The 13,596-nt window shown below is 39.0% G+C and overlaps 1 protein-coding gene across 1 annotated transcript in view; it reads right to left on the bottom strand.

The window, feature by feature from the left end:
* The window catches only part of PXDNL (peroxidasin like), a 267,071-nt gene that overhangs the window by 68,313 nt on the left and 185,162 nt on the right, over positions 1 to 13,596 (bottom strand). The window contains exons 11-16 of the mRNA XM_074943098.1: positions 13,248 to 13,364; positions 10,452 to 10,610; positions 9,012 to 9,124; positions 6,497 to 6,653; positions 3,616 to 3,724; positions 1,881 to 2,038 (exon numbers count right to left, since the gene is read on the bottom strand). Coding sequence (XP_074799199.1) covers positions 1,881 to 2,038; positions 3,616 to 3,724; positions 6,497 to 6,653; positions 9,012 to 9,124; positions 10,452 to 10,610; positions 13,248 to 13,364 — 813 coding nt within the window. The remainder of the gene's footprint in view (positions 1 to 1,880; positions 2,039 to 3,615; positions 3,725 to 6,496; positions 6,654 to 9,011; positions 9,125 to 10,451; positions 10,611 to 13,247; positions 13,365 to 13,596) is intronic.

The following is a 13,596-nucleotide window of genomic DNA, read 5'->3' as shown; positions in this document are numbered from 1 at the left end:
TCCTACACACCAAACCTCTCATCCCTGGCCACGCCACAGAGCCTGCACCCCCAGCCAGAGCCCTCACCCCCCCCACCCCAATCCCCTTCCCCAGTCCAGAGCCTCATCCTACACCCTGAACCCCTCATCCCCAGCCTAGAGCCCATAACCCCTCCTTCACCCAACCCTGTGCCTCAACCCGCAGCCCCCTCCCTAACCCCGAATCCCTCGGCCCCACCCCCCAGCCTGGAGCCCCCTCCTCCACCCCAAACCCCTCATTCCCAGCCCCACCCAGAGCCCTCACCCCCAGCCAGAGCCCTCATCCCCTCCCGCACCCTAACTCCCTGCCCCAGCCTGGAGCCCCCTCCTGCACCATGATCCCCTAATTTCTGGCCCCACTCCAGAGTCCCCACCCTTCGTTAGAGCCCTCACCCCCCTCTCACCTCCCAACCCCCTGCCCAGTGAAAGTGAGTGAGGGTGGGGGAGAGTGAGCCACTGAGGGAGGGGGAAATGTAGTGAGAGGGGGGCGGGGCCTCGAGAAAGGGGTGGGGCTAGGGTGTTTCTGTTTTGTGTGATTAGAAAGTTGGCAACCCTACTCCGGGTGCTGCTCCAGCTGTCCCAGAGGCCGTTGCTCCGGCCACTGCTGGAGTGGTCCCCGGGTATAGCTGTGCAGGGCCGCCAAGCAGTGGCTGGCGTGGCTGCCCCAGGGCTGCTCCGGCAGCAGCCGCTGCGGGGCCGCCTGAGTGGCTGGCTTGGGGGTGGCTCCGGCAGCAACCAGTGTGGCTGGCCCTGGGGCCACCTGAGCAGTTTGCCCTGGGGACAATTGTTCGGGCGGCCCTGATGTCAGCCACGCTGGCCGCTGCAGCTGCGGAATTTCATGGAAGTCATGGAAAGTCACCGAATCCGTGACTTCTGCGACCTCCATGACAAACTTGCAGCCGTAGTCATAACTTATATTGCTGATTTTTGATATTGCAATAATAACTGAAATATCAAAATGGAAGAGCCCTATGAAATAATAGAAGATTTTGTATATTTTTTTTGAAATACATATAATGTATAGACACCCTGTAATGGTCACACTCCTTCATTGACAAGACAAGATGGATTTGATAATATGAAATAAAGAAATGTGAATGAATAATATAGTCAATAGAATGCAACTGCCATTAGAGAGAAAGAGATGGAATTCTGAAGAAAAACAAAGAGCAACTCACACTAGAACAGTATGACAGTATCAAAAAGACGATTAGAAAATGTAACTGCAGGCAAAGAAATATAGACAAGTGAATACAAAGAATACAAAGACAATTGTTTCTGTAAGTACATTAATGCAGAAGTTGGGTACAAATGTTTCCTTATCCTTATCATTTCTCATCTGAAAGATGGTTCTTCTGCTACTGCAATTCCCTGTTACATTATGGGGCATTGATAAGAAACTCAATAAATGTGACCTTTGCCTTTAAGTCATTTCTGAACCAAAGCCCCATGATATAAGGGGAACTGTGCCTGTAGAGGGGGCATCTTCCACAAGAGTAAAAGAAAGGTCCTGATTACTTGTGGTAACTAAAGCACTTTTCAAAAATGTAGACGTGTTAAGTCCAGTGTTACAGTCAATTTCCAGCTCTGGTAATTTGTTATATCCAAAATTACCCAATAGTTTCAACTAGATAAATGGTTTTTCACTTCTTGTCCTAAATTGTGCAGTGGTACTAGAGTAGAATGGCTAGGTGCAGTATAAACCCTGGGTGCAATATACTATGTATAATGGTTTGAGATCCTCAGTTCCTTCTGGATGAAAAACAGTATAAATAAAAGATATTATTGCAGGTCAAATTTCGTCGGTGAGATACAGCAATACATTGCAAACTGAAAAGATAGTAGCTTTTACTGATACTCACCTATTCCATCAAAATCAACATTCAGACCCTGTTTAACATGCTCCTGTATCAGCTGAAGTGTTTGCTCAAAAATCTCTCCTGCTCTTGCAATCTCTATAGTGAAAGGATCCCGTGGATAGTGGAATTGAGCCAACAGATCATTTGGAGTGAGGGGACGCCTGCAGAAATGAAAAGGACCTATTGAAACCAATACATTAAAACTAATTTCTATGTAGAAATATGACCAGAGTTTCTCTATAGATATTCAACATCTGAAAATAATCGCAAAGAAGTGAGCCTGCTTCAAGAGAATAGTCTTAAACTGATGGTGTGTAGAAACCCACATGCAATAAAATATTTAATTTTCTCCCCTTATATGGGTGTTTTGTGTATGTTAGAGAGCAAAGCCAAAGCAATCATGGATTGTTAACATTAAACAAAGGCAATGCATTTGACCCTCTACAGTGGGATATCACAGAAAATATTATTGCTCATCTGACCCTCAGACTCTCCAACAGCCAACTCATAAAAAGACATTTATGGTATTTGCAAGGAAAGAACATCCTACCTTCTCCTCACCATCCTTTCTGGACTAGTTTCTGATTTCCCTTTTGTTAAAGGAAAAAAGCATTTAGAAAGAAAACTGTGTCAATTACTTGCCCCTCCAAATAAAGGGATAGCCTACTATTCACCCAGGAATGGCTGAAGGCTACCATAAAATTCAAAGGTTAGACTGAATTGACCTGAACTTTATGACTAACAAGAAAAAAGGAGCTCCGGTGTCTAGCCACACTGCAACATATTATTGCCTTTACCTTCCACACTTAAATGCCAAAGAAATATAATACAGTTACTGTCCATTCATGGAGGGAATCATAAGATAGTGATTTCACCGAGAAAACAAAAACCTAAGGCTCACAGAGGAATGAAAAGTTCTCAGGGTTAGCACTGTCAATCCCTTTTTCTGTACTGTACTGCAGCAGTGACAGCCTCTAAAACTTAACTGCTTTTTCTACAACTTTGCTCCCCTCTGCATTGCACAATGGAGGAAGCACAGGGACTAAAGAGACCAAACACTTTGTTCCTGTCCTGAAGAGAAGGAGGAAAAGCAAAGCTAACTTCTTATGGATGTTCTGTTTGGTTCTTTCCTCCTGTTTCCAAAGCTTTGGCTACAGAGTTCCTGCCTAGGTTAGCCCTTGGCAAGAGGGCACATTGAAGCAGTAAGCCACATAAAGTAGGTGGCAGTTGAATGGCGATAGAGATGGGCCTAAAAGGTGAAATACTAAAAAAATATGTTTTCTGACTTTGCTCAGTGTTGAGCAGCATGACCTTCCCTCTGAAAGGTTAACTGATAATGACTGCTACTAAAAAACCATGTCCTGGCTACAAGCAAAAATATGTTTTGACTACAAGCCATGTCCTGGCTACAAAAAAAAAAAAAAATGTTTCATTACAGGCCACCTTTTTGAATGCAATGTTGTTGTAGCTGTGTTAGTCCCAGAATGCTAGAGAGACAAGGTGGGGGAGGCAATATCTTTTATTGGACCCACTTCTGTTGGTGAGAGAGACAAGCTTTTGAGCTCTGTGTAAGCTCAAAAGCTTGTCTCTCTCACCAACAGAAGTGGATCCAATAAAAGATATTACCTCACCCACCTTGTCTCTCTAGTATATTTTTTTGTAATTTAAAAACACCTACAAGTTAAGCAGAATAAAAATATGAACATTTTCTGTGAGCAAAGATGAAATAAATTCTTACTGCGAAAACAAATGTCTTCTTGTGGAGTTAATTGCACTGTCAACTTTTTGGATGGCATTGAGAATGGATGATTCAACAAAGTTATCACCAGCTTGTCTACCTTGCGTTACTGCACAAAAAAAATCCATAGTTTGAGAAATGTCTCATTTTTAAAGTTCAAATTTATGTGATATAAATAGCACTTAATAACATTTGGCATTTTAAACTGACAAGCCTTACAAGAACAAAAAAAGCTGTAAATCCTGACATTTATATTAGGCATTGCAAAGAATAGACAATTATCTTCCATACAATAATCCTAGCTGGCATGTTCAGCATCGGTAAAGAGATACAGGAATTTTTCACCTTCAGATCACTGGTTCAGATCCAGTTAGTAATGACAGACGGTTATCAACATACAGCTGCTTAGTGACTTTTGTGAAATGAGTCTCACTTCAATTCTTAGAAGAGAAGGAGCCCCCAGAAATCATCATAATAGGAATTGAATCTCAGTAGAAAGGTCACAAGGACAAAGTACACTGAGCTTTCAACAACATTTTGGTCATCATAAAAGGAACCAGTCTGAAACCAAACCCCAATTGTTAAGAAACCATAAACATTGTTTTTTTAGGAACAATGCACTTCTGGGGCAAGGCGCTCAGCACACACAATCAAACAAGAGCCACATGTTCACACGCTGTCACTCTTTTGTCAGAGTAAAGCAGACTGGCCATATTGAGGGAGCCTCACCATGAAGCAGTACTATGAAGTTACATTTGAAAAAGGAAGTTAGCATCATAAAAATGAAGCATCTGGGAATAGGCAGAAGGGTATAAAGTAAACTAAACAGGACTTGTAAAAACTTTTCCATCACAGACAAGCTCTAGAACACTACAAAACCCCAAGAACATTAAGCAAGAGAGTCCATTCCCATCATCTCACCCATTTTCCAATTAGCCCTTGCTCCCTAGTAAAAGCCAGGAAAACAGTGGAGCTCTCCAACATGAGAGGTTCATTGTGAAAACGGTAGGGTAGTGATATCTGATGAGGTTATTAACTCATGTAAATTAGTCACAATGGTAGTTCAGATTAAGTGGTGCTTTCTCAGGAGACTATATATATACCGAGGGAAGTTACGGGTTGCTCAGTGGAGCAATCTACAGAACATACAGCAGCATGTTTAAAAAAGCTACAAGATACTTTAGATATAAATGAGAGAGCACATACAGTTTTATATGGGATAATACATGCAATATATTATGCTCAACTGACGTCACTACAAACAAAGAATAAATAGAAGATAATATGCACGGATCATTGTTACTGTTGTATAACAGAATCTACATACTTTACTATTACTTTGGGGGGGGGGGCTTATAAAAGATAAAGGCCCGTTTTTATTTAAATTTTATTTACAGTTTTATTTAAATTGTACCAATCCTTTGTCAACTACAAAATAAGCACGGGAGCCCCTTATGGAACAAACTTGTTAAACCCTCAATTCTTATCGGTCCATTCTCAGAGATTGACAGAACCAATAAGGTTTCCTGACTCTGAGAGAAAATACTTTGCCCAAATAGTTTTTTGTACTCTAGAGCGAGAGCGTGCACACAGATGCCACATACAGTCATTTTTAGCATGCAACCCTAAATGGCTCCAAGAACAACCCCCCTGAAAGTAGACATACAAAATTGTGCCATGCAAAGACATTAACATCATCCTCCCATTTGTCTTTGGATTCCTTAGTCATTAGTAATGCACTGTTAAATTACAGTTTGTAGGATAGAATTAATTGGGAGATCAGCACAGATGGTAAAATTACTGCAGCGTGTTCAGAAAGTACCATCTTACATTCTTAAATTTTGCATTTTATTACAATGACCTTTAAATGGGTACACACAGGGAAAGACCAAAAAAAGAAAAGAGGGGGGGGGGGGAATCACGCAACATTTTTTCTTGATGATTTCTTCATGCACCAAGTCACTCCAATTGTTTTGAATGCAGTAGAGTTTTCTTCTTAAAAAGAAAAAATGTGATGTAACCCAAGGCATACCATGCAGCTGGTAAATCCCCTTCTAGTGACACTGAATCGGACTGCCACATGATAATTGCATTACAAAGCGCAGAAATAACTTTTTGTTGGATACAATTAAACTGTAATGACATTCCTTGTTTTATGCAGTGCTGTTGTAGTCATGCTGGTCCCAGGATATTAGAGAAACAAGATGAGTGAGGTAATATCTTTTGTTGGACCAAATTCTGTATAAGCTCGTCTCTCTCACCAAAGGAAGTGATACAATAAAAGATATCACCTCACCCACCTTTTGTTTCTCTAATATTCTTTGTCATATAATTTTCATTTAATCATAATGTATCTGCCTCTTTCCTTACTTTTGAGGATTTTGGTTTTTTTAATCCATAATATTCTTTTAACTTTTTTTTTTTTTTAATAATAAGTGAAATACATTCTCAAGCTTAACTCTCCCTCAGTTCAATTTTGGGTCTCAAAGAAATTCTACTTCTTGAAAGGTATTATTGCTTTAACAAACACTTTAAAAAAAGATATTTGCTAACATTATACAGGACCTGCTTTTGAAATGGCAACCAGTACCTCAAAGCTATTTGGGGACAAACTGCTCTTGGTTTAACAAAAAAAGACAAGGATAAAGGTAAATGTTCACGAGGGGATAATTTTCCTTGACATATATTTCATTTTCCTTGATGTTTAACATTATAATGTCTACTAACTGGAGAAAGAGAAGAGTGCTGTCAATTAAATATTTAATAAAAGCATATTTACGATTTGTCTGTCAAAAAACTCCACAATTATTACCGCTCAAGACACTAGGCAGATTTTCAGAAATTGAAACATTAGTAGAGGAACAGCTACTTGGAAACTTACTGGTAACAGTCAGCACCATACTGGTTGTAGCCAGGCCAAAAGAGTTCCTTGCAACACATTCATATCTCCCCTGGTCTGCTTGTCCTAAGTCTCTGATTGTAAGAGTGCCATCTGAGTTCACATGGAATTTGCCACTCTCAGTAATCTGAACACCAGTCTACAAACAAAAACACCCAAAGTGCATGTTATTGGTGTCTCTCGATTTCTTCTCAGAAAAGGTGGAAAACTATTACTAATGAAACATCTCAAATCAACTACTGACTAGAGGTAGTCTGATTCACGAAGGCCCTCAACACACGGAACAATTTTTGTCGGGGACTGAAAAAAAATGTTTTAGATTCCACCACAGACAGGGCATAGGAATATAAATCAGAATGCTTCAAAGTTGGGGGGTGGGGATCTGCTTTGTTTTTCTTTCCCATTAATGTGCTATTCCCCTCCCTCTTACTGCTTTATCTGTACCCAGTAATGTGCAAAGGTGACCTGGGAAAACACTGTGGAGGTAGGAGAAGTTCTTGGTGTAACTAACCGAATGGCTGAGTACAAAGGACTATTTGGGCAAAGTATTTTCTCTCAGAGAGTCAGGAAATCTTATTGATGCTATTAGCCTCTGAGAATGGACCAATGAGAATTGGGGGGTTAACATGTTTGTTTCACAAAGTGGCTTCTTTGCTTATTTTGTAGTTGACAGGAGTGGTACAATCAGTTCAGAGTTAAATACAAATTGTTTTTTTTTCTTTATCTTCTATAGAAAAAAAGTAATAGTAAAGTGTTAGTTATTGATTATATTTAAATTAGGAGGCTTTCTTCACAACTGAAAGTAAAAGGAAACGTATAGAGTCTCCAACAGTGTAGCAACTTAAAGTTCTGGAGGGGAGTCTTGTGTATGTAAAAAAGCCCTAGCAAGAATTCCATCAGGACAGGTACCATATAGGATAAAACTAAGCCCCAACATGGGAGCATGCCATGAGTGGGGCTGCAGGAGGAGAAGGGCAGATTGGGCTGGGAGCAGGATCTCAATAGCACAGAGTACTTTGGAGATTCTAGGGTAGGAGTGCGAGCTCTGACGGTTTGGTCATGTAAAATGCAGTTCCGACAACTATATGGGTAAGAGAGTCCAACAGATGAAGATTGAAGAAAAAAAAAGATACAGGCCAGTGAAGGAATACAGATAATGCAAGATGGCACTTGATATAAAAATAATAAGGTAACTATTGTTATGCAGATAATTAGTTTTGTTGTTCGGTAGATTAAGCTGATTTAAAAAGGTATTTTGGGTTAGTTAAAACCACAAACTAGTTTAAGCTCGCCAAAACCACTATAAGAGGAAGGGTTGTGACCACTACTACAGGAAGAGTCTGAGAGAAGCAGACAGTAGCTGACAGAAATAAGTGCAGCTCACAGCTAAGCATAGGATACAAAAGAGGGTGTTGAACAATGAGCAACGAAGACCACGAACACCTGGATGATGTAGTGGGTCCTCCTTTTCACTCTAATAAGGTCATTGCTTATAGTATGAGGGAAGCATTATTGCAGTAGAGGTTTATAGTCATTTTGAGTTCAGCGTATGGGATGTATTTCCTTTGGTAAAAACCAATCAGCTTTTGGGAAATAAAGGTACTTTCAGTGAATTTTCAACTCATAGCCTTATTCTTAGAACCAGATCCAAAAATTACAACAGCCAACCCAAGGAGACGTGGTGGGATGTCATAAAGGAAGACATGTTAGCATGTGGTATGATAGAGGATATGGCATTGAACATAGCACTTTGGATGGAGAGGACTCAGAGCGGACTCCGTTGATGGGATTAACGCAAGACAGATGGCGACGACTTTGTAGATTCTAGTGCAGCTCCAGGTTATAGCATTACCTCTAGGCAGAACTGCAATGATTTAGAGCAGCCCCCTGGGCCACCTAATTTATGCGGGAGGCCATTTCAGTCCCAAAGAATCCCAAGACTTTAAGTATGGCATAGCACACTCTTTCAACCCTTGTTTTGTACTTTTACTGAAAACAGGCTATGGTTAAAAAAACTTTTATGTACAGTGGATTTGTATAGAGCTTTTAATCTTTTAAAGCCTTCCAAAATGTAATAATTTAATGAATCTGATCTGTTTTGGATGAATTTTAGATTGTCAAATTGTTTTAAAAGAAGAATATGTTGCTTTTAAGAAATAATACTTAGGACCAACTTATGCCATCCACTTGTGTTGCTCTTAATCTATAATCAGGGACTGAATCTGCCCTTAGATTGGCTTGCTAATTTTCTGATGTAAAATAGCAAAAATACAATACAGGCCTTTAAATGACAGACTAAATTGCTGAAGTTTGCTCTTTGTCATTTTCAAAAATATTAACAAATATTTTTAAAAGAATTGTTTGAGGATTATAATAGGTGTCTGTATTTTGGTAAAAGCTACAGCTGCAACTAAACAACCCTGGGTCCATTGCTTTTAAGGTTCTGTATCAGCTGGACAAGACCGAGAGGCCCGTAGATATAATCAAGTAACCCTACCTTGCTCCAGCTGATTGTGGGCTGAGGTTCTCCATGTGCACTACAAGGAATCTCTACATTCTTTCCAACCTCTGAGCTGGTATCTTGCGGAAGTTGAGAAAATACTGGCAGAGCTACAGAAAACACAAACACACATTCCTTATATTGTCATCTCTTCTAATACCCAACAGTGTCATTGAGTTACACTTTCCTGGATTGACTAGGTTTGCCATGTCTAATAGATCCTCAGCTGGTGTAAACTGTTATAGCATCATTGACCTTACTGGAACTATGACAATTTATATCAGTTGAAGAGCTGCCCCTCGGAGCTTAGTTACTGTAATGAGAACAACAAAGCCATGCTATCCCATGTAATTAGAAAACAATAGAGAAGTCTTACTAAACTTTGGAAAGGTCTTATTCCACTTACATTCATGCTATAACATTCAGGCTTACTTATTCTCAGATGAGCCCTAAGATCATATAAAGGTCCTTTGTTAAATTTTCTGTTTCTATAGTTTAGGGAACAGATACTCATATGTTGAAACATGTCTAAAGTTAGCAGGAAAAAAATACCTATAACGGTACTATCATAAATTACAGAATCATACAAAATATGTTTGAAAGGGACCTGTTCGGTTATTTCAGGACGTTGCATCAAAAAAGAAAAACACTATTTTAGGCAATAAATGGGCCTACTTTTGATTTAGATGACTCTACTGCATTTGTGATGAGTACATCATAAAGTAAAATGGTTCACTACCCCATTGCCCTAACCAATTTTATTTTAATTTTAAAGTTAAATGTGATCTTTAACAACATAACCTCTTACTTCCTGTTTTACAACTGGTGTTTGATAGAAACAATCATTTCCTTCTATCATTGCCCTTTAAATATTTATGGGAAGTAATAATCCCACTTTACACATTGGGGAGGTACTCTTGTGTCCTCACAAGTAACAATGCTGACATTGATGGTACTAAATTAATGGATTAAACCCTTTTAAATGACAAGGAAAATTCACTATGCTTGCTGTAAATCCAAGAAGTATATTTATAGATAATTTTACCATATTCCATAATATGGAAACTGGATAAATATAGCCTGGGATTATTTTTTGTTTGGGATTTATATTTATATAGGGCCAAATTCTCTGCCCAGCACCACAGAAATGCTTCATGGGAGCTGGAATCCTCTCCTAATAGCCTGTGGAGTGTTACTGGAGTTGTTCCACACCAAAATACAGTGTGGCAGAAATGTGAAATGAACAAACCATGGTTTTGCCCTTTTATACACGGGACTCTGGTACTGAAAACAAACCATGATTTTGTCTACTATCCCCAAAAGTGAAAATTATGTTTCTAAATGCACATTTATCATTAAAAGTGTGACCATCTAATAAGTTTCTAGGCATATTTACAACCTTAAAAACAGCAGAAAACAAAACACCTCGTCTATTACCTTGGGGTTGCACATTCAGCTGGACGGTCATTCTCCTTACCCCCAAAGCACTGACAGCTTGGCATTCATACTGGCCTTGATCATGTTGGGCCACATGTACAATACGCAATGTTCCAGATGACAGCACAGTGTGGCGTCCATCAGAAGGCAGCTGACTTCCTGCAATGTGTCAAACAACTGAGACATAAATATGGTAAATTACACTCATCTTATTTACATACTTATCATAGGGTTTGGGGTTTTATTTTTATTTTAGTTAACATCTTGGGAGGCAATATATATTAAAAGGCATTCCCTTTAAAATTCTTGACATGGTTAATTGTGAGTATTTTGCTCTTTCCTTTCAAATTCTACCATTGCTGGTCTTTTTCTCTTTGCTTATTAAATAAGATGTTAATTTAGTCATACTTTTAAAACATTAAAATTGCCAGCAACTTAGCACAGAACTCAAAGAGCATTTGATCACGTTTGATAATACCAAATTCGGAAGGGCTAATATTCATTATTTAGACCTTGTTATGAAAAAAAGATCCAGTCCACAAAAAGAGAAATTGAAGGACCAGGCAGTCCAATGAATTGTTACAGTAGTTTTTCACCTCTGGAAAACTTAAATGATTTAATTTTAGTATATGCTGACAGTACTTGAGTGGGGAAAATGGGTTATTGAGCAATGTGAGTTGCTTGCTTCCATGTCATGGACAGATGATGAGCTATTCATCATCTTGCTAATAGTGTTGCTTTTTATTGAGGGGTGTGACAACAGAGAGCTCACAATGTGATCTGAAGGAGAGCCAGAGTAGATAGGTGTTGAACTCAAATAGTAGTAATAATAATAATAATGTTCCCATATAGTGCTTTTACTCCATATGTCTCCAAACGCACTTTAGACACAGGAGGTAAGCGTTATGATAATTACTGTTTTACAGATGAGGAAACTGAGCACAGAAAGGTGAACTGACTTGTACAAAGTCATTCAAACAGCATAGTACCACAGCCAGGAAGAGAATGCAAGTCCACTGCTCTGTCCACTAGCACACACCCCACCTCAATAAACCTGAACATTTGGTAAGGATTCAAATAACTTAAGCAATCAGAATCTGTCTTATGAAAAAAGTAATCAGAAACTGGTTATAAAGTGAGCCCTTTTTCTTTAGCTTCCAGATTTGCACTAGTATTGTGTTGTAGGAAGGAATGAGGTTAGCTGGACACTAAGGTTTTTGTTAACTGGTTAAATTCCATAATATTTATTAAATAAATAAACTTGTCCATGTAATCTCAGGGTGACTATATCAGTATTATTTCCACCATGTAAACTGGATTGCCACAAAATTCAAAAACTGAAGATCAGGTGGTATTGAGTTGTTTGCTAATTTGAAACTCTATTGCCAAGCAACTCCCTTGAGCTATTTCCTCATTTCTAGTAAAATTACTAAGTTAAGTCCATAACATATCACTGCTATTTAGTAACATGAGGATAAATCCTCACGTGTTGAACCCTTGCACAACAGCAGATTGTGACCAATAGTGCAATTTACATAAGAATAGAACATAAGAACGGCCATACTGGGTCAGACCAAAGGTCCATCAAGCCCAGTATCCTGTCCTCTAATAGTGGCCAATGGCAGGTGCCCCAAAGGGAATGAACAGTCAGGTTATCATCAAGTGATCCATGCCCTGTTATCCAATCCTGGCAAACAGAAGCTAGGGACACCGTTCCTGCCCATTCTGGCTAATAGCCATTGATGGACCTATCTTCCATGAATTTATCTAGCTCCCTTTAGCACATAATTACAAATTGATTACATAGCCATAGGTTCCATAAAAGAAGATGGTTCCAAAACATTAACATACTGATATGAACTTATTTTGCTATTGCTTGCTTGGAAATAACTATTCAGTCTAAAAAGAAGCAGCAGATGTTATGAAGTGACCTTTTAAATCTATGGGTATTTCCAAAATTACAATGTGCTAAATTCTATCCTCAGTTAAGCATGCAAAATTGAACAGAAGATGCACATGCTTAATTGAGGAAAGGAGGACAGAAGTCCACCCAATATACTTAATTTAAAAAAAGACGACATAAACCAGGTAAAGTGAGATTTTTGTTAAACAGTAACATTATCTTTAGTCATTAATGTTACAGCAAGCAAAATTATTCTACCAATAGGCAGCTCATCGTAAATATATACACTATGTAAGGCCCCAGCTCCAAAGAGTCTAAGGGTCAACAACTGAGGCTAGAAAGGAAAACAGAAAGGCTGTGATTGTGGAAAGTAAGTTACAGGGTAACAAACTCAGAAATGGCATGGGCCTAGAACGATTGAACAGGTTGTAGATTGGTTTGTTTCTTTAAATTGTATGTATATACCATAAACATCTTATAAAATAGAAATGTTGTCTTCATCCTACTTCTTGCGAGTGTTGCAGAAGGAGTTGATCGTAAGTAGGAATTTGAATGACGAGGAAGGTTGCCTGGCAAACCGAGTCTGTGAGGGAATTCCTGGCATGGGGATGGATATGGGGAGAGTGGATGACCGGGCACTGAGACCAGCATCATTGACAGATCAGAGCATGTGGGGTTTTTGTACACATGTGATGACATTAAAGAGATAAGGTCAGATAAATACAAATTGCTTTAAATATCCCAATTTCAGTAATTCTATGCAATACTTTCTTGATTTACTTAGTAACTCTTTCCAACAACAACAACAACAAAAAAGGGCTGGAGGCTGTTTTTATTTATTTTATATATAAAATGCAGCACAGAAATTTGATCTCAATTAGATTTGGTTATACCTGATTTGGTCCAGGCAATCACAGGAAGAGGATTACCATCTGCTTCACAGTGGAAATCTACTGTGCGCCCTTCTATCACCACCTGATTATAAGGGCTCACTGTAAACTGCGGAGGAGCTGAACAGAAAAAAAAATGCTTGACATTAACACACACTGCAGGTGTAAATGATTTCATGTGCTTTCCTTTACTACCAAGGAAGAAAAGTGTTCTTTGTGTTACCATTTGCAGTACTGAAAGCAGCTAAAATAACTGGGTAATATAGCTATGTATATAAAGCATAAACCCATTACCTTCAGAAGAACTTTTTACAATGTCACTAGAGTCACCACACAAAATTAAAAACTTGGG

Source organism: Natator depressus, chromosome 2 (genome assembly GCF_965152275.1).
Source record: "Natator depressus isolate rNatDep1 chromosome 2, rNatDep2.hap1, whole genome shotgun sequence".
Taxonomy (NCBI): Eukaryota; Metazoa; Chordata; order Testudines; family Cheloniidae; genus Natator; species Natator depressus.
The sequence above is the reverse complement of the archived record's forward strand: the minus strand, read 5'-3'. Positions and strand labels throughout refer to the sequence as shown.